Below are 25,731 nucleotides of genomic sequence, written 5' to 3'. Positions count from 1 at the left end.
ACGGCCCGCGGGCCACATGCGGGTGTTTTTGCCGTTTTGTTTTTTTACTTCAAAATAAGATATGTGCAGTGTGCATAGGAATTTGTTCATAGTTTTTTTTAAACTATAGCCGGGCCCTCCAACGGTCTGAGGGACAGTGAACTGGCCCCCTGTTTGAAAAGTTTGAGGACCCCTGATTAGGTCATCTCCAGAAGCAGAATTCACATTTCCAAAACCTCGTAAATCCAGGCTCTACGAAGCCTTCTCCAGCACAGCCCTTGGGGACCTTCCAGCGGGATCCTCGCTGTGGCTTCTGTAAACAGCCTTCCCACGCCATCCACAGCCCCTGTGGCTTTTACCGAAACCCGACGACGATCCTCACGTCACCCAGCCTCCCAGAGAACACAGCTGCCACGCTCCATGCCAATCCCTGCGATGAATGAAATCCCAGAGGGAGGACGAGAACCTGCTGACCACGGGCTGCTCTTCGCACTGTGGTCTCCTCTCCCTTACACGGATGGACTTCCAGAAACGTTAAGCGACACTGCGTTCATGCAGCTGGGGGAGGGGGGGAGGGGGAGGCCAGGAGCCAGAGCAGAGGCCTTTGCCTCTGGAGACAGCAGGCAGCTGGGCCCTGCTCCATCCGGCATCTGCTGAAGACGCGGTGCCTGTCACGGGGCCGCTCTGAGCCTCGGTCTCCTCATCTGCACAATGGAGCCAACCCCTCTGCCTGGCTCAGCGGCAGGGCTGACCTAGGATGGCTTCCATGTCATCCAGACACGCATTCTGTGGTACGAGCCACGCGGCGGGCACTGAGCTGGACACGGAGCTCACAGAGGCGGGTGGGGGGGGAGGCACACAAATACAGGGCGATGCTGCCTACTGGGTGCAACCCAGAGGCTCACGCAGGAGCACCGGAGAGGGCGTGGATGAGGTGCTGGCTGACCCTTTAAGAAATGTCACCAGTATGTAAGCCTGAGCACGCCATCCTAGGGAGAGGAACCAGACGAGCACGACGCATTTGGATGGCACAGGAGCTCACAACCGAGAAAACGTGTGGGAGTCAGGGAGCGGGGGAAGGCAGGGCGGGGACAGGGGTCACAAGGGAAACAATCAACTGAGACAACAGGGAGCGCGTGTGAGGGTCCGAACTGGGCGGGCTGTAAGGGCGTCGGGTGCGGGTCGGGGCGGCTGCTGCAGTGGAGAGAGCACAAAATGGGGTGAGTCCCCCGCGGGGAGACTCCGAGGGGCTGCAAGTGCTGTGTGGTGCAGGCGAGGGCAAATGCGGTGACTTCTGACTGGCCACTGCGACCTCACGCGACTGACAGGCCGGGAAGCTCGGGTCCTCTGCACGCTCGTGAGAAGGCACAGGACTCTGGGTGTTGGTCCCAGGAAGAGGGGAGCAGCTTGTCTCCCCCCTACCCCCGCCTCCTGAGAGAGCAGGAACCCCTCTCCGTCCCGCCGCTGTAGAGTGAAGCCCAGTGGCTTCCATCACTGGTGTCACAGGTTCCAAAAGCAACCAACAGATGCCATGTTCCTGGCGGCTGAGTGAAGACAGGCCTGACTTTTCCTCTGCTCTTCAGCAGAGCGCACCGACGCAGGGGAACCCACCCAGAGTGGGTGAAGGTGTGTTGTGTGTGTGTGCATGCTTATACTTGTGTACATGTGTGTTTTCTGTGTATATATGTGTGCTGTGTGTATTGCATGGCTTGTACGCATGTGTGCACGTGTGAGTGTGTGTCCATGTACATGTGTGTGCACGTTGTGTACATGTGCATACTTGTGTGAATGTGTGTCTGTGTGCATATGTGAGTGTGTGTGCACGATGTGTGTACCTGTGTGAGTGTGTGTGTCTGTGTGCATGTGTGCATGTGTGAGTGTGTGTGCACGATGTGTGTACCTGTGTGAGTGTGTGTGTCTGTGTCTGTGTGCATGTGTGAGTGTGTGTGCATGCATGTGCAAGTGAGCGGGTGGAAGGCAGAGAAGACCTCAGAGACCCCTGCTCGGAGCTGCCTACCTCCCAGAAGGGCTGCCCTCCAGAGGGTCTAAGACCCCGCAATCAGCGCTAGCTTCCCACCAGCCCTTCCCTGCCCATGGAATTCGCTCAGGGGATAAGGGCTGCCCCAGAAAGGCAAATGCGCATCCTTAATCTAGCAGGGGAAAATCCAAACCATCTTTCCGAGCTTCTTACTGAGAGCAGCCATCTGCGGCGCTGGGACACTGACCCTCCCCCACGCCAGCCTTTTCCCAGAAGAGCTGTGCCCAGGAGCCGTCACCCGCAGTGACACAGAGGCCGGAGCGAGCCGGCTGAACCAGGGCGGCTGACGTCAGCTGGCCACGCCGTGAAGAGATTAACGAGTTCATGGGTCTCAAAGCCACTCAGAGGAAAGACACCAAGATAAACTGCCCGGATCTGTCTCTGTGCCAGAGCTGCCCCGCCCACACCTCCCCTCTCCTCCCGAGAGGGCAGACACGGGCAGGAGGTGAGCTCGGGCCTGGAGGATGCACAGACCTCAGTGTGAATGCAGCTGGACCCCCTCAAATTTCTCCAACTTCAGTGCGCATCAATCTACCCCGACAGTATGCTAACACCCGGACTCCCAGTCTGCCTCTCAGGCGGTGTGGGCCCCAGCTGGCAGGGCAGGCCAAGGCCGTCAGCCTGCGGGCCTCTTTCTGAGCAGCCCTGGGCTGCCTCTTGCCCTCGGCCACCTCTGCACAGTCCCCTGCCTTCCCTGGGCTCCAGGGTCCGCATCTTCTGAACGAGCGTGTGACGCCTGTCTCCTAGGGCCGCCAGGGGCGTGCATGAGAGGACCTGTGTTCCCGTGACTGGCACAGAGGAGGCATCTGCTCACAGAATCAGGTTTTGCATCAGAGAGCCAGGAGCCCCAACACAAGTAGAATCCTGGGCCCTGATGCCCAAATCTCAGAGAGTTCTGTGGGAGCGCCACACACACACACACACACACACACACACACACACGCACACACACACACGCACACGCACGGACACGCACGCCTTCATTTACTAAAATGTGATCAGATCTCTGGGTCCCCTGAGGTTTGCTTGCTCCTGAGAAGAAAGAAAGAGAAAGCAGCGACAGGGGACCGCCCCGCTGACCTCACTGGGTTTGGCCTCGGGCCTCGCTGTCACTCAGTCGTGAAACTTCCATTAGATGGAGGCCCCGCTCGTGCCAGGCGCTGGGGACTGAGCTGAACAGGCCCCACTCTGCTGCCCCCGAATCATGGCGCCAGACACAAGCGAAGGACTCACATGTATGGCTTGGAGGGTTGACATTGAAAATACGAAATGCTGCCCAGCCAGCATGGCTCAGTGGTTGAGCGTCGACTTATGAACCAGGAGGTCACGGTTCTATTCCCAGTGAGGGCACATGCCCGGGTTGTGGCTCGATCCCCAATGTGGGGTGTGCAAGAGGCAGCCCATCCATGATTCTCTCACATCATTGATGTTTCTCTCTCTCTCTCCCTTCCTCTCTGAAATCAATAAAAATGAAATTTAAAAAGACCTTTATTTAAAAAAAAAAAAAAGGGAAACATGAAATGCTATGGAAACGGAAGAGGAAAGGAAGCCACGACGTTGAAAGCCTCGCGGAGGCTGCGCACATGCAATGCCCTGAAGGGCACGAGGAGGGACAGGGACTCCCCAGCAGAAACAAGAGCTCGGAGGCAGGACGAGGCGGGACGAGGCGGGACGACAGCTGGCAGGACGCGGCTTGCACTGTCGCGCGTGTGCGCGTGGACGGGAGAGGCAGAGGCTAGCTCAGCGCCGTGGAGGGCCTGGCGGGCTGGGCAGACACCCCTCGCGAGGGCGGTGGGCACACACTGGGCGCTGAAGCAGAGGAGTGACCATCACTCTGTGCCCTGGACAGAGCCCGGGGGCCGCTGTGGAGGCGGACGGAGCACACGATTAGAAGGGAAGCCGTTCAGGAGGCAGAAGGCGGTGACCGTGTGACCGAGAGTGACTGCCTAGGGACCCAAGGGACGGGGATGAGGGAAGGAAATCAAAGAACAAGACCTGCCCAAGCTCGTCTCAAATCTGTTTCCCCACTTTGCTCACGGCAAGATTCACACGAGGATTAACCCCCGGAGACCCGAGCACCTGAGCTTAGATACCAGCTCTCCGAGGGGCGTCTCGCGGCCAAGGCCTCACGCCCCCTTCCAGCCACCAGCTCGGGCAGCTGGGTAATGGCCAAGGAGCCAGACCGGGCCCCAAAGGGACAGGACAGTGTCTCTGGATTCGGATTTGGGCTCAGCCTCCCCTCAGGTGGGGGCCTTGGGCCAGTTCCCGAGCCCCTGGGAACCTGCGAGTCCTCGTCGATGTCGTGGGAGTGCTGAAACCCACTTCCAGGGATTAAATCCCGTCCCGGCATGAGGTCGGGACACGGGAGGCGGCCCAGGCGGCGGGGTGACACGGAGCCTGGGCTGCAGCTGGTGCTCAGACCGGCCCTCGTCTGCTAACCCGCCTCTTCCAAACCCACACGCTCACCGCTCCTGTCTTCCGTGTGCCCCTGCTCACCCCCGAGAGCTGGGCCAGGCGCGGGGCAGGGCCAGGGGGCGGCAGGGGTGCAGAGGGGCCAGGGCCAGGGCGCGCCCAGCACCCCCTGTGCCAGAGCAGGGAATTCAGGAGTCTGGGGCTCCTGAGGAATCGTCACGTAAAACATCCTAATAACAGCCCGGCTGGTGAGAGGAAAAAATAGCCCGGCCAGCGAAAGAGAAAGAGCGGCCAGCCAGCGACCCAAGTGCCTCGATGTAGGGCCTGGCTCACTCCCGGGAGCTCCAGGAAAGCCCGGGAGCAGGCGGCCAACTTCCTGGCGCGCTGTTTTGGACGAGCCTGCGGCCTTCTGTGCTTTGTCACGCAGGCCAAAGGACGTCTTTCCTAAGCCCTCAGGAGCCCCTAAGGGCTCAGCGCCTTCCACAGGCCGCTCGGCTGCCACGGGCCATCTACACCCAGGCCCGTTCCCCTCTCGGAGCCTCAGTCTTCTCATCTGTGAATTGGAGACAATAGGGTCTACCTCTTGGAAACTAGGGTGATTAGACAAAGGAACGTCTGCGGTGCGCCCTGCCCCGGGGGTGAGAGGGGGGGACCAGGGGGAGCAGGAGATCCCCAGCAGGTCCCCCTTCTCATGCCACAGTCCGACCTCAGGAGCTCTGCACCGGTGTGCAGCCAGCAAAGGCTTGGCAACTAGAAGGACTTTGACAGCATTTCGTATGGTGTTTCCCAGCTCCCCAGACCAGAGAGGCGGCCAGTATCTTCTCCTCCCGAAGAGAAGTGTTGATGAACTGCTCTTCCATATTCTGCACGGAGAGGAGAGGCCAAAGCTGGTGGGGGGCCGCCCCAAGACCCCAGTCAGGCTTTCCCTCTCCTGCCTCCTCTCTCCCTTCTCCTCTCCCGCCATCAGCACGGCATTAAATTCCACCCCCGCACCAGCTCAGGTGGGCACGGCTGGACAGGGGCCCCGAAGGCTCAGGACACAGGTGCTCAGGGCCCGGGAGACGCCTGCTCTCGGACCCAGCTCACGACTGGAGTGGGTTTGGGCTCCGCCGCTCAGCAGCTGGGACCTCAGGCGGTTCCCAGCCGCTGCGTGTCCTCGGAGGGATGTGACACATTGCTGAGACTGACATCTGGATCTGATTTAAACGGCATGGCTTTCTCACTACACTGGGCGGAAATTTTGAAAAGCAAACCAAACAGAGACACAAGCACTGCTCTGAAGGGAGGCTTTCTTCCTCCGGGGAAAGTCCCAGAGCCAACAGCATCATGGTCCCCCCTGATACCGCCGTGGGGGCTGAGGCGACCCGAGCCATCTAGAGCAGCGGCCGCCAACCGGTGGGCCACTCCCAACAGAAGCCACCTGTCGCCCGCCAGGCTCCTCGGGTGAGCCCGCTTATTCTGCAGCTCGCTTCTCAACAATCCCGTTCCCCCTCAGTCGGTGTCACTGCACACAACACAACCCGCATCTTTCTCTCTCTCGCCCGGCCGTGGACAGCGCCCAGAAGTCCTGTCCCACCTACATAGAGATGCCACCAAACCCTGAGGGCTGGACCTCCCAGGCCCACGAGAGCTGCTGCGTGGATCCTCCTGTTTCGGGTTCGCTGCTGAGGGTGGTTAGGACTTTGGCTTCCAGCCTGACCCAAAGCAGAGAGTCCCTAAAAATCAGAGTCAAGGTCGGGCTGGGAGGCAATGCGGGAAGAGCAGTGACTGAACGCGGTCCAACCAAATGTAAATGAACAAGCCCGTCAGCGGTGGAGGGTCGGGGACCTGACTCCAACCCTCATGAGCTGTGTGGCCGTGGAAACGTTAGGCAACCTCTCTGAGCCTCAGTTTTCCCATTTGCAAAATGGGAGCGTGTCAAGATCTCTGTGTTTCGAGGCTGCCCGGGTCTTATGGGATGATGCGCGTGTAAAACATCTGGCTCGGAGGCGGTCCCACTGAAACATGAGTCACTTTTTCCCCCAAATTTCATCCACGCCAATTCTTGGTTTCCCCGAGCAGAGCGGTCAGTCCGCAGAGGGCAGCAAAGATCTCATCTGCCTCAACCCCCGGGGACTGCGAGAAGCCAGGAAGTTCCCATCCTGCTCCGTGAGTTCCCTGTTGGCCTCAGAAGCCAGGAATCAAGTCAACTTTGACTTTGACGTTGAACCTGCCCGTCAGTGCCTGTTAATGTGAAGCTCAGCGATGGAAATCAGAAAGGCTAGAAGGACATCTGGTGGGTGTAAGTCATTCACTATTTTGAAATCATTTATTCCCTGGGCATCAATCCAATATCATTATTTTTCTTTTTAACATGCCACCGATTTTAAAGCATTGCCCTTAATAAAAATAAAAATAAAAAAACACTGATGGATTACAATGACCCTGAGTGTCCCTAAATAGTTAAGGGTGTATTTCCTGAGAACAGGAATAACCACAATACAGTTATCACCTTCAGACATTCACCCTGACAATACTTCTGTGGCCCCTGATGTCTCCTTGGGATTAGGTTGAGATTCGTATTCTCAGCCAGAACATTGCACAGACGACGTTTCCTTCTCGGGGTCTCACACATGGAGCCACACAATGTCCACCTGTCCCTCAGAGTTGTCTTATCTTGATCGCTTGATCAAAGGTGATGTCAGGTTTTTCCTCGCTATCCCTACTGTTTTTCCCCCTCCCTTTCAAGATGCTTTAGGACCATGCAAATATCCTGCTCTTCATCAAAATCCCTCCATCCCCTAGGTCAGCGGTCGCCAACCTTTCCAACCTCACGGACCACCAGTGGGCGGCCGCTGCCCTAGGTTGAGTATCCACTGATTCCTTCCTGATCCGGCCTTTGCTAGGATGTTTGCAAAACGATGATTGCAAATGCTCCCCTGGGTCACTAGGCTACCTCTACACTCCAAACAATCGAGAACCACTAGATAGAGAACCCCTAAAACACTGGCAGGGGCTGATGATTTAATGGGCAAACTACACAGGTCATTAAAGGTAGTATCCGTGTTTATCACAGAAGGGACTAAACCCAACATTTATCAAGCACCTACTGCACTCAAGCCCTTCCTATACTTTAGCTCGGTGACCCTTCCGGGCCCCCCTAGGAGGCAGGTACTTATTCTTTCACAGGTTAACACGCTGAGCTCAGCGGGACTGGCTAACATGCCTGGAGTCAACCAGCCACCAAGTGGCTGCCGAGATTTGAACATAGGTCCATGGACTCGAAAGCCCCTGCCTTTTACACTCCGCTACTCCCAACGCTGGTTTCTGATTCCCTGCAAAACGGATCCAAGCTGTTCGGTCTCTCGTCACACTGCGCCCACTGGCGGGGGAGGCCTCATGCAGGGACAGCCACGCCACCCAGGCTGGGCGCAGCCCAAAAGCAATGGCTGAGAAAGGCCCAGTCATGGTGCCAATGGATCCACTGACCCTCTCTCTCTCTGTCCGTCTGAAGTTAATGCCCGGAGTGTCCACGCCCCACGCTCCCTGGTACTCTCACGGGACTAGAAAACAACCAGCCCAGAGCCCTCAGCGAAGCTCTGCCCGGGAGCCTTCCCCTGCTCTCCCCTCCCTGTTCAAGCAGGCTTCCCCAAAATGCCCAGACAGACGCTGTTTTGTTCCTCCACTTTCACACTACAATGTCCCCTATTGTTCTTCAATCCAAATTACGTTTCCCTCTGGAATCTGGGATGGCTTTGCCAGGAAGCAAGGGCAATCGTGCAGTTTTTGACGAGACTCAGTCAGGTACGTAATAGTAACGAATGGTGCCTATCTGAAATGAACACGTTAGGTCAGTGATGACCATGCTGATGACAGTGAGAAGAGGACATCCTTGAAAACGCGAGGGTGACGTTTGAGTTTTGCCTTCAAAGGCCAGCACAACTGATGGGGGGGGGGGGGGCGGCGGGCATTGCAGTGATAGCTGTATCTACAGTCAGCATGAAGCCCACTGATTCATGAACAAGACTAACTGCGCCCTGGCCGGTGTTTCTCAGTGTCTAGAGCATCAGCCCACACACCGAAGGTCAAGGGCATGTACCTGGGTTGCAAGTTCAATCCCCAGCCCCCTGTCAGGCAACCAATGTGCCTCTTGTCTCTTTCTCTATCTCTCTATCTATCTATCTACCTCTCACCTCTTCCCTCCCTTTCACTCTCTCTAAAAATCAATGGAAAAAATATCCTCAGGTGAGGATTAACAAAAAATAATAATAATAATTGTGGAGGCAGCCTCGTTCAGAGAAACCCGATCTCACAATACTGATTCCTGGCTGGGCTCCTGAGAAGGAGAATGTGCTTAGGTATCAGCTCATGCTGCTGCCTCTCTTCTAGAGATCTCAGCGCTGGCGTGAGCACTGCTCTCGTTCTAGAAGAGGGGACGGGACGGAGGGCTGTGGAGAAAGGAACACACCCCAGAGGGCCGCAGAAGGCTGGAAGTACAGCTGCCGCTCAAGAGGGCGGAGAAGAAAGGACACGCAGAAACATCTAGAACAATGTCTCAAACATTTGTAGCAGTAAACCTCTTACTCAAATGGAATTTTGCACAGAACCCCAATATGGATATAATGATATTTTAGTTATCATAATTTTATTTAAAGTGAAAACTTTTATATTTATTATAAAGTGAGTCAATGAGATTAATCACATGCTGTTTTGTTAGACGTGAAAACTTCAAATTGGGGGTTACGGATGACTGTTGTGCATTATATCAGCTTCGGCCCCCAATGTATTTTTCTGTCGGGTATCAGTTACACAGCATCGAATAAAATCCTTTTTTTAATTATTTATTTGTAAGATTGATTATTATTTTTTAATATATTTGTATTGATTTCAGAGAGGAAGGAAGAGGGAGAGAGAGATAGAAACATCAATGATATAGAGAATCATTGATTGGCTGCCTTCTGCATGTCCTACACTGGGGATCAAGCCCACAACCTGTGTATGTGCCCTGACCAGGTATCGAACCATTACCTCCTGGTTTATAGGTCGATGCTCAACCATTGAGCCGTGCCAGCTGGGCTCAAGTAACATTCTGACTGGTGCTTATAAGCAGGGACCATCTGGGTGAGCTTTGCTGCTCACGCTGCAATCTCAGGATATTTTCCAATGCAGTAAACTGAAATATCAAAGAAGCTGTATTCCAAGTTCCACTAGAAAAATAGCTAATCTTGCAACATAAATTAACATGTTTACAATTGCTGATGTGTTCAATAAATTGATATGTTTTATAAAATAAGCGAACACATATAATAGGAGGGTTTTTTCAGTTAAAAGCAATGGATCCAAAGCTGTGGTACACATACACAGTGGATATCACTCAGCTGTAAGAAAGAATGAAATCTTACCATTTGTGGCAGCATGGATAGGTCTAGAGGGCATTAAGCTGAGTGAAATAAGTCAAGCAGAGGAACACAAACACCATATGATTTCACTTATGTGAAATTAAAGAACAGAATAAACAAAGAAAACAAAACAGAAATAGACTCAAAGATATAGAGAACAGACTGATGGTAGCCAGAGGGGAGAGGGGCTGGATAAAAAAGGTGAAGGGATTAAGAAGTACAAATTGGGCCCGGCCAGGGGGGCTCAGCGGTTGAGCATCAACCCAGGAACCAAGAAGTCTCGGTTCGATTTCCAGTCAGGGCACATGCTCGGGTTGTGGGCTCGATCCCCGTAGGTGGCGGGCAGGAGGTGGCCGATCGATGATGTTCCTCTCTTACCGATGTTTCCATATCTCTATCCCTCTCTCTTACCCTCTCTCTAAAAATCAATAAAAAACATGTTCTTTTAAAAAAATAAGTACAGAATGGAAGTTACAGAATATCACAGGGATGTGAAGCACAGCAGAGGGAATAGAGCCAATAAAACTGTGATAACTATGTACGGCGCCAGGTGGGCACCTGAACTGCCAGGGGGGACGCTATAAAAGAGGTGATTGCCCAACTGCTATGCTGTACACCTGAAACGAACACAAAATAATAACGAATGTAAACTGTAACTGAAAAATAAAAAATGTTTAAAGGGTGGCACCTCTCTGACACATTTAAATTTCAGACAGTTGATATATAAAGATATGTCAGCAATAAATTTGGACTTGAGTAATTTTTAAAAAGTTAAAAATATATTTTACAACAGACATTTGAATCAAACATTGGCCCAGTTCCTAACGCACCGCTACTGGGCCCTCGGATTCCCCTTGTTAGGTAGGGAACAATACAATAATGGTCCCATATTTGAAAAAAATAATAATGAATGTGCCTGTGTTAAAACTCAAGCAGAAAAACATATAGATCCAAATGTCAATAGTGTTTCTCACGCTGATATTACAAGTAGGATTTTGTGTTCTCTTTTCCAATCTTCACTATATAAATTTTTCCCCCATCAACATGGACAACCTGCCTAATGATTGTTAGAATAACAACGATCGTGCTAATATCGCGCTGACAATTGTTCAGCTTCCTCTCCTTTCAAAAGCATTGAGGAGCTCATTCTTCGCCTTCGCATGAAAGTACCACGACGCCCATTAATGGAAAAAGACGTGGCTTGCCTTCCCCCTGAGGGACACTTCGGGGGGATGATTACAGCTGCCATGACAACAAGGGGAGGCTGTGATGTCACATAAGGAGCCAGTGGCTGCAATGTTCCCATCCCCACGCGGAGCTCGAGCCGCCAGCTGGAAACCCAGCCGAGGCCTCATTAAGGGCATCTGCTCGGTAATTACTACAAGTTTCCCCTCGTCATGCCTCCAACTCTGAAAACAGCCCCACCCGTTCACAAGGGCCCCCCACCCCCACTTGTGTAGAGCTCAGACTGACAGCCCCCAGGGACCTGGGTCAGCGTGGAGATGCACCTGAAGCGCCGAGGACTCACTGTCCCAGACAAGCCCCTGCGTACCGCCAAGGGGTCTGCTATTGCATCTCCCCGGGACGTTTCAATGTTGTCATTTCCATTAGAGGAAACCTCACACACCTCTACCCCACGGAGAAGGACAGCAAATCACAGCGACGGCACAGCCAGCCGCGGGCCCACGCAGTGTGAGATGCGTGATGAGTTCTCCGACAACGAACGTGAAATCCCAAGACGCTGCTGGCACAGAGCTCTGCCCAGAGCCGGCAAGCTGCTCCATGGAAGGAGCCAGATGGACCCGGCCTCCCGGCCCAGCCCTATGCCCCGTCCCCTGAGCCGCGGGTTCCTCGCCTCTAAACTGAGGATAATGATGAGTGGGAAGGGTTGTTGAACATTAAGTATGAAGCTCTGGTACTCAGACACTAAAGTCCGTTCCCCTAACAGGTGTCCCTCCTCGGGTCTCCACGGGCCCAGCGCAAAGCCGCCTCTCTCTCGCCACTCCTCCTGCCAACCGTAGAAAACACGGGTTCTGGTGTTCTCACACATGCTGTTTTCTCTGCCTAGAACGTTCCCGAAATCTCTCCCCTGCCCATCCCATCCTCAACCTCACCCAGTTCCTGCTCCCCACACAAAGCCACACACCGGAGTTACTTAGAGAACTTCCTAAAACCGCACCTCCCTGGGCCCCATCCCGTAACGACAGAATCGAAGCGTGGGGCCCAGAAGTCCTGCCGGAGCTCCCCATTTGGTTCTTACGCAGCCAGCCCTGCCCTGGAAGTGCTTGGAAACCACCGACCTGGCTGATTCTTTAGACCTCGGCTCAAGGACTCTCATACGTGGCTGGTGGACTCTCATACCCCGGTGCAGCCACTTTGGAAAACAGCTTGGCAATTCCTTAAAAGTTAAACACGAACTCCCCATACAACCCGGAGTTTCCCTCCTGGGAATCTACCCAAGAGAATGAAAACATATGTGCACGCAAACACGTGTAGCCAAAACATGGAAACACCCTGTCCACCAATGGGTGCGTGGACAAGCAAAGGCATGTACCCATAGAATGCACACTACTGGGCATAACACAAGGAGGCGGTTACACACGGTGATTACACAACTCTGAAAACTTACTAAACACCGTGGACTGGACTTTTAAACGGGGTGCATGTTATGGCATATAAATGACACCTCAGTGAAACCGAATGAAGAGATGGGAGGAGGCGGGGAGGAGGAGCGAGGCAGGCAAGGCTGAGTCCGCGCCTCTGCTGACCGCTGCGTCGGCGACCCTCTCTGCCCCGGGTTACCCTCCTCCTTTAGGAATCCTCCCAACACGGGCCCGGGGATGTTACTTTTTAACATCAGTCTCCCCATGAGCCCGCAAACTTTTCAAGAACGAAAAAATTGTTTACTGTCTCCTTAGATCTGCAGGGCAGCCAAAGGGCACCGAGCAAAGGATGGGAAGAGAAGGATGAGGGATGAGTGACCGATGGAGCTTTCCGTTGAAGTAAACTATAAGAAACATCTGGTCCTGAGAGCTTCCGCTCCAGTGGCCTCCTTTACACAAGGTCGTGGCCCTGTCACTGGGATGCTAAGCGGAGACGCTGGCCGACCCACAAGTGCACTGAGTTCTTACCGGAGGCACGTCCCGGGTGTTAAGCGCCCTTCCCTGACATCCCCACGCAGAGTCAGGCTCACACATACCACTTCCATTTCTGAAGAGCGGAGCCGGGGAGGGGAGGGAGAGAGAGAGTGTAGGTTGGGATGGAGGTGTAAGTTGTACATAAAATGTGTGTGTGTAACTGGTGAGACAGCACTCCACTAACAGACCACGCTGTGAAATGCTCAGGTAAGTCTCCCCTGGCTTGTGCGGGCAGGGGCGGGGGGGGGGGGAGAAATGGGAAGTCTTAAATGCCCATACATACAATTGTTTCCCCTCCCCATCCCATTTAAAGATCAATCTGCAGTAGACTACTGTGTAAACCTAGGATGAAGAAAATATGGACACAGAGTCACCTAAATGGTAACAGAGGTCGTCTCGTCTCTGAAAGATGAGGTTCCCTTTCCCGGGTCCCGAAAATGAGCTGCATCATTTCACAGGCGAGTGAAGTGAATAACCCTCTCTTCATTTTCTGAACAAAATGCAGCGAGTAGGAAAGTGAGGAGCCCCCGGCCCCCGCGGGCCCCCTGCCTCTGACAGTGTGCACGTGCGTCCGGTTTATCCGAGGAGAGGGTGAACTCAGGAGGACCCGGGAGGCCCGGGCGCCCTGGAGGAGCTGTGCGCCCTGGAGGAGCTGGGGACCGCACGGCAGCAGACCGAGTCCCGGGGCACAGTGGAACCACAGTGTGCTTCTGGGAACACACCTCTGAGGTGTCTCTTCTGCTTAAAACCGTTAGCTGCCCTCCACCACTCCTGAGAAAAAGACCAAAACCCTGCCGCTGGCCTCCCCTTCACCTCTCCGGCCTCTTCTCGGCCCATAGTCCTCCTCTATCCGCCCTCCAGCCACAGGGCCTTTGCACAGGCTGCCCGCTCCACCCGGATGCTCCCTTATCCCCTTCATCAGGGAAGCCCCACCCCCACCGGCTGGGTTCCATCCCACGACCGGGAACCATGCAGCACCCTGCCCCTCCGTCAGAGGTCAGAGGACGCAGCACTAGTGTCTATGGGCTCTGCAGGGCGGGTCGGTTTCACTCCCGTTGTAGCCCTAGGGCCTCACACCCTAGCTCTCCTTCGGCAGCGGGCACTCCACAAAGAAAGCCTAAGCGACTGACTGCAATCGTGGGCATGCAGGGACACCAGAGAGTATGAGCCTAGACAGACGCACAGACCGGATCATGCCGGGCCCGTGAGCCCGGTCTGGGAATGGAGGCCCGGCCCTGCCCGTGGTGGGAAGCTACTGTGTGTTTTTAGACTGGAGGGCAGCAAGGGCAGTTGTGTGGTCCAAAAGAACAGTCCAGCTGCCGCGGGGAGAGGGGTTCGGAGGGGAGGCGAGACCGCTGGGAAATAGTGCGATGGCTCAGGGAGAGAGGAGGGGGGTCTGACCTGAGGCACACGAGATGGAGGGGAAAGGCTGAACAGGAAAGGGTTCGGAGAAGAAAATCTAGAGCCCTCGATGACAGATGAGACGAGGCGGGGGTGGGCACACAGGAAAGAATCTAGATGGTTCCCACACCCAGGGTGCAGGAGCCTGAGATCCCTGACGTGTAGAAACTGGACGTGGGTCATGGCTCTGAAACTAGTCACTGGCCTCCCGAGGCCTCAGTGTCTGGGCCTGTGAAATGGAGCTCTTGGCCTCTGGCAGGGGCACTGGCAGGATGGAATGAGCTGATATGAGCGCCAGTGCTTCCCAACCAGTAAAGCCTCATCATGTTCACCATCACCGTCGGGAGCAGCCTGCGTAAGGGCTGCGTCATGAGAGCAGCCTCCTTGAGCCAGTTGTTAAGACCAGACTTACAGTCTTACCTAAATTCTGCCTGGTTTCAACTTTGCCCTGTCTTAAACAGTGGGCCTCGTGACGAGAAAGGAAGAAAACGCGTCTCCTGAGAGAGCGGGCCTCCCCGGCCCGGCAGAGGGGTGGGATCTGCTTCTGCTCAGAGTCCTGCAGGGCCCCTTTAAGATGCTGGACTCCCTTGCAGCACTCATTGACCTGACAAAATTAGAAATCTAATGTAACTTCCAACTGCTAAAGAGCAATGAGTCACTAGACCCAGTGACCTCTTCTTGGAAATTGTGAACAGATGACTTTAAAATAAAAATCCGCCCGGCCTGTGCGGCTCGGTGGTTGGGCATCAATCTATGAAACAGGAGGTCACCGTTCGATTCCCAGTCAAGGCACATGACCAAGTTGTGGGTTCAATCCCCGTAGGGGGCTTGCAAGAGGCAGCCGACCAATGATTCGCCCTCATTTTGATGTTTCTACCTCCCTCTCCCTCTCCTTTCCTCTCTGAAATCAATAAAAAATATATATATTTTTTAAATCAATAAAATAAAAATCCACCCACTTCCCCACTCGCTGCCTAAATCCTATTGTGTTAAACGGGGCTCCCTGTGCAATGCCAGCTTCCTCCCGGGGCCTCTCAGAGGGAGAGAGCCTCCGAGGGCTGCAGGTTCCCCCTATTTGGTGACTCCAGGGCAAACCTCTGAGGCAGCGGAAACACCTTCAGGTTTGGCAGGCAGGAAGGAAAGGAATAAAGGGAAGGGAGAGGAATTAAGATTTGTGAGCACATGGGATGGTCTCAACACTGGCCCAGCACTTAGCATGTGACATGTCGCCCACAGGCGTTATTATTCCTACTTTACGAGACTCAGAGAGAAGGTTCAGGAAGGTCAAGAGAGTAGTTCGATGCCTCATGAATGGTGAGCATCAGAGCTCAGCAGCTCGACTTCTGGGCTTCCCACCACACGCACTACAATCATTCTTTGAGATGATCTCCAATAGTCAACCTGCCTGGGGAGCCCTAGCCAGTTTGCTCAGTGGATAGAGCGCCGGCCTGCAGACGGAGGGTCCCGGGTTTGATACCGGTCAAGGGCACGTACCTCGGTTGCAGGCTCAATTGTGTGGGAGGCAACCAATGAATGTGTCCCTTTCACATCAGTGTTCCTCTCTCTCTGTCTCTCCGCCTCCCTTCCACTAGCTCTAAAAATCAATGGAAAAATATCCTCGGGTGAGGATTAACAAACAAACAAACAAAAATAGCCGAAACCGGTTTGGCTCAGTGGATAGAGCGTCGGTCTGCGGACTGAGAGGTCCCGGGTTCGATTCCGGTCAAGGGCGTGTGCCTTGGTTGCGGGCACGTCCCCAGTGGGGGGGTGTGCAGGAGGTAGCTGATCGATGTTTCTAACTCTCTATCCCTCTCTCTTCCTCTCTGTAAAAAATCAATAAAATATATTTAAAAAAATACATGTCCGGTGAATAAAATATACAGTTTGGCAGGTCCAACAGAGCATCCCCCAATGAAAAATAAATTAAACTAAAGGGGAAAAGAGACGCGCCTGGGACCTGAACTCCATCGGCCCCCTCACTTGTGAAAGCTTCCTGGTAGAACTAGCCCAGTGGTCGGCAAACTCATTAGTCAACAGAGCGGCAAACCGCGGCTCAAGAGTTTGCCAACCACTGAATTAGACCATCTATCCAAAAGGCCAATCCAATCCTAGCGGTTATTCGTGATCAAGGCCAAGATAGCTGACCCTCCTCTTATTTCCCTTCCCAAGCCCATGGGATCCCGCCTGAGCTGATCTAGGCTGCCCCCGAGGAGAGAGGGAGCCCAGCTGTCTGCACCGAAGCCAGAAAAGCAGGGGTGGTCGAATCAGTCCGTGTGACTTCCTCATGGAACAGCCCTCGGCGGCGGCATCTGTGGGCCAGCGTGCACGGGCGTAGTCTCTGGTGGTCTCCGCTCCATTCAGCAGATACTGCCCAACAAGGAAAACCACCTACCGAGCGCCCCCAGGGTTTCACGGGAAAGGCCACGGCCAGGCTCCCGCCACCCTCCGGCGCCTGCCTGCCCACCAGCACAGGAAGTGCCAACCAGCTCTGCCCAGAGCAGCTGACGGTGTCACCAGACCCAGCTGGCAGCCCTGGCGGCTGAGGCAGGCGCTCCAGACGCGGCCTGGTGGGAAGTCCTGCGAAAACAAAGACAGCCCGCAGCCCAGCCAGCACCTGACATACGTGGCTGGTGGGGGCTGAGGGAGGCAGCCGGGGCCAGGCTGTGAGCGCCATCCAGGGACGCCGCTGTGGGTCTGGGAGCCTGGCCCGCTCCCTTGGATCCAGAGCTGCCCTATCATCACTACCAGCAGCTGCCAGTGGATGGGCGCCAGAGTGGCCCAGGTTCCTACCTCCTCCTCCCGGTCTCCCCAACAACACAGCGACCTCCCCAACAACACAGCGACCAAGGAAGCGGTGTCCGCTGCCACGTGAGGGAGGAGCTCAGGAGAGGGATGAGCTCTCCAGCAGCATGGGGCCAGGAGCCTCCGGGACGGGTCTGGAGCCCAGGTCTCCTGCACCGCCTTCCTTCCCACCTAGCGCCTGGCAGAGGGGAGCTGAGCATCCACAGAGGGACTCGCTTCACAAAGCCATCGCAAGGGACGCACTGAATCCTGAAAGATGATCAACTGCTAGGGAGACGGGAACATTTGGAGGTCCACCAGGGATTCATCAAGAACAACTGTATCCCGGCTGGTGTGGCTCAGTGGTTGAGCATCGACCCAGGAACCAAGAGGTCACTGGTTCCATTCCTAGTCAGGGCACATGCCCGGGTTTTGACTCGATCCCCAGTGCAGGGCGTGCAGGAGGCAACTGAGCCATGACGTTTCTCTCATCAATGTTTCTGTCTCTCTATCCCTCTCCCTTCCTCTCTAAAAATCAATAAAATATTTTTTTAATTACACAGCATTGGACACCGATGCCCAACAACATGTAAGTAAATGCCTTTTGGCAGGAAAGGCAAATCTTGAACCATGAAAGTAGGTCAAGGTCATCCTTACAGCTTTTCAAGAACAGTACATATGGTGTTTGATCCAGCAAGACTCAGAGTTGGTTATTATTATTTTCATGTTAATAATATTATAGAAATATGTTATTATGGGCATATATTATGAATATGTAATAATATTATTATGATGGAAATAATATAATAACACACATTTATCTAAAACTACATGCCAGCTACTGTTGCAAGTGCCTGATGGACATTAACTCATTTCATCTTCCAAAACCCCAGCAGTCAGGTGATACAATAATCTCCTCTTAACAGAGGAACACATTGAAACACAGAGAGGTTCAGTAACTTGTCCGAGACCACCCCGCAAATACACTGTGAGGCCAAAATTCACACCGAGGCAACCGAGCTCCAGACCCAGACTCTCCGCCTCCACGCATCCTGCCTCTCAAACCCGGCAGGACCCGTGCCAGGTGCTCCGTTCTGCTACCGGTGCTCACACTCATGGTTCGTGACAAACAACTCTGTAACATGGATTCAAGTCATAAGGCTTCAATCCCCTCCGAGGGGAACAGACCAGCCCCGCAGGCAGGCAGAGACACTGGGAAATCTCCACCACTTCCCCCTGGAATGTCACGTCGGAAAGGGAAATGCCGGGAGGCCCGGGCACACGCTGGCGTTTGGTTCCTTCCTTGAGTCCAGTCCCGTGGTTTCCCACATTAGGAAGAACTCCCGTCTTCCCTCTGTTCCTCACACAGACACTTCACTTCTTTTTTTTTTTTTTTTTTTTTTTTATCTTCACCTAAGGATATTTTTCCCATTGCTTTTTAGAGAGAGTAGAAGGGGGAGAGGGAGAGCAGAGGAGGCGGGGGGGAGGGGGGAGAGAGAGAGAGAGAGAGAGAGAGAGAGAGACATCCACATGAGAGAGACAAATCGACTGGTTGCCTCCCGAACACACCCCAACTGGGGGTGGGGAGCAAACCTGCAACCCAAGTACGTGCCCTTGACCGGAGAATCGAACCCATGACCCTTTGGTGCATGGGCCACTCTCTAACCATTTAGCCACACCAGCCAGGGCCAGAACACTTCACTTCTGACACTTCAGGTCACCCAATCTGTGGGGTTTTCTCCTCACCAAGAAATTCTGTGACACCAGCTGGGCACCCTACAATGTCACTCACTTCTGACACCATCTGCCTGGAGCCACGTCTGATCCACAGGTAAAGGGCTCAGTCCCATGGGAGACGGCCCCCCACTTCAGATGCCAATCGCCAGTGGCAGGTCCCCAGGTTCCCACAACTTCTGTCTGACTTGGCCACAAATCGGAGGTTCCCATGACCTCCACCCCCTTGGATTTGATATTTCCTAGAACAGCTCCCAGAGCTCGGGGAGCACTCACATTTACCGGTTTGTTACAGGACTTGATGAAGGATACAGATGAGCAGCCAATGAACACAGGCGAGATCGGGGGGGGGGGGGGGGGGGGGGTCAGAGCACAGGAGCTTCTGTCCTGGGGAGTTGGGGTGTGTCACTCTCATATGTGGATGCGTCCATCGACCTGGAAGCTCCCCATACCCCACCCTTTGGGGGTTTTATGGAGACTCCATGTCCAGCCCTTCTCCCCTCTCTGGAGAAGGTGGGGGCAGGGACTGACTGGCTGAAAATGTCAGGATTCTAATTCTGGCTCGGCCTGGCCTGTCGGGTGAGCAGCGCTCTTCTGTCCAGGAGCTGCCCAGAGCCCCTCCTCAGGACTCTGCCCATGACCCCGCCCAGGTCGTGGAGGCTGGGGGACGCGCGGGCACACTGTGTGGCCAGAGAGGCATTGAGCCCATGGAGAGCAGCAGGACGCCCGGGCACACTTTGCTCTTGCTCCCATCGGGTGTCTGGGGCCAGCACGGATGTACAGGGGGCAGGCCACCTGTTAACCGGCCCCAGAGTGACCCACAAGCCCTCAGGGTCACACCACGACCCTCGCCCACTCCCGCCAGAGCCAGCTCGGTCACAGTGTGACTTCAGGTCACGGGAGCAGACACTGGACCAACACCCACAAGGCACCAGCCAGGCACTGAGCGTGGCACCTGCTCCCCGGGCCGTGGTCCACCCACGAGGAAGGACTCACCAGCCCCGGTGACTTGGAGAAGAAAGTTGAGGCTCAGGGGAGCTAAATGCCTTACCAGCCGGCACAACAGGTCTTGGTGGGGCTCCAAAGCCCAGAGTCCCCCCCACAAACACAAGCTCCCAGCTGGCACGCGCCCTGCAGCTGTGCGCTCCGATCGCTGGCTGGCCCTCACGGCCCCACTCCTCCAGCTGAAGCCTCGTTTAACACGCATTACGTGTTCCTAACGACAGAAGGCATCGCCAAGGCATTTCAGAGTTAGCAAAGCAGACTTCCCTGCGCTGCACTGGACCCTCCCCACAGCTCTGAAACTGAGGGTCATGCTCCCCGCTTCACATATAAGGAAACTGAGGTTCAGAGAGGGGACGTGACCAAGAGGCAGGATGGGGCCTAGAAGGCGGAGGTGAATGTCAGAGCAAGGACCGTGACATCTGACGCCGGCTCGTGCCACACTCTGCTCCAGTCCTCGGAGAGATGTGTGGATGGGGAGCCCAGGCAACTGTTACTGGCAGGTGGCTGCAGGATATTCCACTTAGGTCCTTATTCGGCCCCACCATCACCCCCAATCAGGTGTACAACGCCCAGAGGTCTCGCCTCCACACAGTCAAGGCACTTGGCCGAGAGCAGCAAGCCCAGCCTGGGCTCCGTGCCTGGGTTGCAGAGGGGGCCACACCCCCAGTGCCCGCAGCCAAGTCCCCCTGGCCTGGGCCACCCCCGGCCCTGTCCGCCCCGAACCCCTCAGGGAGGAGTAGCCACCAGCAGACCTCCCCCCTCGGCGTGGGTTCCCAGCTCCCCGCAGTCCAAGGGCGGGGCAGAGAACCCTCCCTCCAGCCCCTGGGGTCTCCGATCTCCCTCCCAGGGCCCCTCTTTTTCCTCCTCGGGGACGAGCTCACAGAGAGGAGCAGGGCCGCAGCGGAGCCAGGGGCCGTTGCTACAGGAAACGCATCCCTCTGTTAGCAACACCTCCTCGGTGCGGACCCAGAATTTTCCACAGCATCCGGGGCCGGGTTCGTTCTGGCTCTACGCCTCCAACTTCACACCCTCCTGACCCCTGGAGGCCATCACTGTGGGGAGACGGAAATGAGGGCCCTCCCTGAGCCCTACTTCCTCAGCCATGAAAGGAGGCCCACTCAGGTGGCAATCCACACATGGAACCTCAATGTTCACGTTGACCAATGTCACCCCCATCAATTGAAGACATAAAATTAAAGAGAAAAAGGAAGTGCTTTGTGTTTTGTCTTTCGGGCAGCCTCATGGAGAAAGTAAGAATCTACTTAATCCAAACCCAACAGGCCCCGAAGCCCAGGGGCAGGGACGCTCCCGCCCCCACAGGCCCCTCGCTGTGCTAAGAGTTACAGCCAGTTTAGCCTGATGGTTTCCTGGGGAGGGAACTCCCAGATCTGGAGGCTCCCCGCCAGCACGTTCTGGCTGTGGCACACGGACAACCTCACAGCCGTGTTTCTAAGATCTCTGCACCGCACGCCTGACCTCGGGACCCGAGGAAATGATATAAAGAGGCCGCAAGGCCCTGGGCCCTGGGACAGAGCGGGGCCCAGGACTGAGCAGGCAGCCCCGTGGAGGCAGACTAACAAACCCTGGTCCTGCCGCAGCCCTGGCCCCACCGGCAGCCCCGGCCCCCCCAGTAGCGATGGCCCAGCCGGCGCTGGCTTAGCAGAAACCCCCCATCTGTCTCCGTGGAGGTGAGGGACAGTGAGAGGCGCAGACAGAAATGAAGTCCCCTGTGGGCGGCAGCACGGCCTGGGGCAAACCCTGGGCTGGGCGTCCGGGCAGCCAGGCTCGAACCCCACTCTGCTTGGGACTTTCAGCAAATTACTTCCGGTCCGGGGCTTAGGCGTTCCTTCTCCTACATTGGGGTCATTTCGGCTCCTTTCAGATTTGTGGTGAAAGGCGACCCAATGAGCGGAGTAAAGCACCCAGCTCAGCCCTGGTCCACACCCCGAAGCTACCTTGACCTTGACCTTGACCTTCAGTGTCTCAGAGTCCCTGCAGCCAGGGCCTAGGCCATTCAGGAGCCAGTTCATGGCCAGGTCAGGGACCCCACAGTGTTTCTCTATGGGGGCGTGGGGTGCTATTGGTGTTAAGGGTAATTCCTCACTGTGGGGGGCCATCCCCTCCTCCCCCTGCCCCTGCAAAGCATTTAATTCCTCTGACCTCTGCGCACTGTAGAGCCTGTCCCAGCGCCCCAGCCTGGTGACCACCGAAGTGCCCCGTATGATGCGCCCCGGGGAGTATCACCCCACTGCGGCGCTCAGCGGAAGGCTCTCCCTGCCCCAGAAGTGTGTCCATTCTCAGAGAGAAGTTTCTCCTTGACCTTGCCACAGGGGTGGGCCCCACTCCCCTCCCGCAGGCCCTCCTCGCCCTCACAGGCCTCCCTGGTCAGACTCTGATGTTGCCAGAACCATCCTGTGAATTCCTTCAGCGAAGTGCCTGACCGGGACTTTGCATAACTAACAGCCTAGACGGGGAAGTGATTCCTGGTGACAAAGTGTCAGACTCCTGAGAAAAGGGGAGCTCGGGGGACCCCCGGGGTCTCCTCGGGCTTCTCCTCTCACATTGCAGGAGGGGGGCTGTCCACCGACCCCTCCCTGCAGAAGCCGTGCGGCCAGCGGGGGCCACAGGTGTGCGCGGTAAGACACCTGTACCATCTCCGAGCCAGTCCTGGCCGCCAGGGCCCCGCACTGATGATGCGGGAATGAGTCCTCCTTGGGAGAAATATTTGTAAAGCACCTGACAGACAGCACTGGAAAGGTACAGACCCACAGCACACAGACATAAGGACCTGTGTGTCTATGTGCACATGTTAATATACATTAGTCACATCATTATTCTGTGATTAACAACAGTAATTACATACTCTCTATTAATATCTCGTCATTAGAATTATGTAATTAATATATTGATTACATGTGTCATTAATACCTAGCATATCCATTAAGAGTGCTTGCAAATTAATAAATGATAAACTTCCCCAGAGGAAAAACAGGCCAAGAGCATAAAAAACGCAGTTTTACAACAGACGTGAAGGACCTGTGGCATTGAGATAGGACCTTCCACCCAGCAGCTGTTTTTAAATTAGTGTCCAGTCCTCGTTAGAGCACGTGAGGGACCTGATGGCTTGCTGGTGAGCGTGTGCGCGGGTATTTCCAGAGGGCAGTTACGCAATGTTTTAAAATCCCTAAAACTACCCATAATCTGGGACCACACAATTGCGCTTCTAGAAATCCTCCAGAGTCGGCCTGTTCCTGTTCCTGCTTCTTCTGCTGCCCCGGCCCCTCTGGTGCCCTCCTGGTGACGGCTTTGGGGGGGGGGGGGGGACCCAGAGCCACTGGGGGCCCAGAGGACAGGAGACAGCTTTCCCCCCAATATTTCACTAACAGGTACACCCCTCCCTGCCTGCATTCATTCTCTCTCTCTCTCTCTCTCTCTCTCTCTCTCTCTCCTTCTGCAGAAACTCCCATCCAGTCTGTCTGTCTGGATCTATTTCCATGTGCCTGTCTCTCCCACCCTGTGCCTCTCTCTCTCCATCACTGTCCCCCATCTGTCATTCCTCTACTGGCGTCTCCCTTGGCATCTGCTAGCCTCGGTATTTCTGACCTGGTGTCCCGATGTTTCCATTAACGTCTCTGTGTCCAGGTGCCTGCCATTCTGTCTCTCTGGGCGTCCCTCTGTGTGTCTCTGTCTTGGCGTCTGTCGTGTCCACGTCTTTCTGTCGCTGAGCTCCCTCCCGCTATTTCTATCTCCATCTCTCTGCCTCCGGCCCAGTCTCTCTCCCCTCCCGAGGAGCTGAGTTCCTAAAATCACAGCAAGGAAACCAGGCCCTTAGAGGGGTGTGCTTCTGACACCGCTTTTGAGGGACTCCGAGTCAGGGGGGGGGGGGGCGCCGCGGGGACGGCCCCACGCGCGACGCGGCCACACGCGCGCGACTTCCCGGCCCTGTAGCCGCTCCCCGGGCTCCCGCCGGTCGAGCGCCTCGCAGCCCGGCCCGGCTCCCCCTCCCTCACTTAGACAGCACCCCCACACCACCACCACCCGAAAGGGTCCTGGCCCAGCCAAGTCGATGGGGGAGTTCTCACCGATGGTGAAGCTGTAGCCATCGATGCTGAAAGTGGCGCTCCGGCACTTTTTGAAGCCCTCTTTCTTGCTGCTGGCGTCCGTCATGGCTCCGCCGTTGGCGTGGCGGGTCCCCCAGCGGCGGTGCCCGCAGCCCCGCGCCCTCCGCCCGCGCTCAGCCCGGTCCCCGCCCCCGGCCGCCGCGCGGTCCCCGCAGGTCCGGCGCCTCCGGCTGCTGCGCGCGGCGGGCGAGTGCCAAGTCCGCTCCGGCACTAGGCGCACCGCGGAGCCAGCCGGCGCGGCGAGCGCCCCATCCCCAGCGCCAACTTCCAGGGACGCGCGGGTGCGGAGACGGGGAGGCGCGCGCGGCGCGGGGGTGCCGGGGCCGGGGCCGGGGCGTGGGAGCCGAGATCCCCGTCTTCTCCGCCCGCGTCGCGGAGAGTCGCTGCACCCCGCGCGCTGCAGGCGCGGCTGCTCTCTCTCTGGGCTTCGCCGGCCCCTCTCTGGAGGCTGGTGGGGTTTGGGGACCCGAGGGAACGGCTCGGATGTGGCGCCGTGCTTCTAGATGTTTTCTCTGGCAGGCAGGCGCGCTCCCAAAAAGCACATCGCCAGATGGAAAAGCAAACGTCGGGAGCCGGGCAGATGCTGCCAAAGTTTACTCCAAACAAGGAAGTCGGGAACGTCGCCACGCCCACTTCCTCCCAGCGCCGGCCCCCTGACCCAGCCTGCGCCCCATCACTTCCCCGCGGCCCCCGCCCCGCAGATCCTTATCAAAGGAACCCACAGGGTGGCCGACCGCCTGCCCCAGAGCCGCTGCCCTGTGCAGACATAAGGACCTGTGTGTCTATGTGCACATGTTAATATACATTAGCCGAGCTCTAGCTCATTGCAAACGGCTCTTCCCAGCTCTTGGCCTCTGGGTGTAGCCAAATGTGAGACTCCAGGTATTTGTGGAGGGGGGAGAGGTTTTACCAATCCCACAGCGGACCCTGTTGTTACAAAAGAGGAAACAGGCCGGGAGAGGCTGGACTGAGGTCCGACAGCTAGAAAGCGGCAGCGTGGGCACAGGTGTTTCGTTGTAGGACACCAGTCACTGGTCCTCCCCGCACCTGGAATGACGGGCGCAGGCAAGGTGTGCGCGGGGGCCATCCTCCCCTCCGACCCGCGGGCAGTTAGTAGGCGCCTACACTGCATTGCTCTGTGTCCCGGGCGGAAACCGGAGCCCACCAGTCCCTTGGTGGTGAACACCCCACGTCACGTGTGGAATGACAGTGCCAGCTATATGCTCAGGTGACCGTGGGACTACGATCAAGTTAACCTCCTTTGTTGTGATGGAATTTGACACGATTAACAAACGTTTGTCAATATCACGAGCGTCCATTGGGTATATTCCTAACTGGCTCCAATTGAGTTTAGGGAGCAGTGGGTCCAGAATCCCACTAAAATTAGAAACCCTCTCCCAAGAAAGGCACATGTACATACATGTGTATACATGTACTGTGTTCTACATAAAATGTCAGGGGACCCATAAAACCCTCAAGCCCGCTGGAACCCCGGTGAATGAATGTCTCGGGAATTGACTCTTCTTCAATTGACCATATGTTTTTAGAGAAATAAGCATTTTTTAATGCAGATGTACTTGGAACTTGAGTTGTGACTTCTCTTAAGGCAGACCTGGAGCCACCCTCACGTGGATAGTGTGCTTAGGGTGATGGCAAGATTCAGCGATCCCGAGGGGATGGGTGTCACGGGCTCAGACCCTGCGGTGAGACTGGGAAAGGCTACAACGTGGGAGCGTGCAGAGGGC

At 55.7% G+C, this 25,731-nt stretch overlaps 1 protein-coding gene across 2 annotated transcripts in view; it reads right to left on the bottom strand.

The window, feature by feature from the left end:
* PDE1C (phosphodiesterase 1C) overlaps positions 1-24,047 on the bottom strand; it is a gene marked incomplete at both ends in the record, with an annotated part of 288,273 nt that extends 264,226 nt beyond the window's left edge. For both annotated transcript variants that reach the window (XM_079786145.1, XM_079786146.1), the window contains one exon: positions 23,948-24,047. In XM_079786145.1, coding sequence (XP_079642271.1) covers positions 23,948-24,032 — 85 coding nt within the window. The remainder of the gene's footprint in view (positions 1-23,947) is intronic.
* Positions 24,048-25,731: the final 1,684 nt, after the last annotated feature.

The sequence above is a fragment of the Cnephaeus nilssonii genome (assembly GCF_951640355.1).
Source record: "Cnephaeus nilssonii genome assembly, chromosome: 12".
NCBI lineage: Eukaryota > Metazoa > Chordata > Mammalia > Chiroptera > Vespertilionidae > Cnephaeus > Cnephaeus nilssonii.
This window is presented reverse-complemented; position numbering and strand designations above follow the sequence as displayed.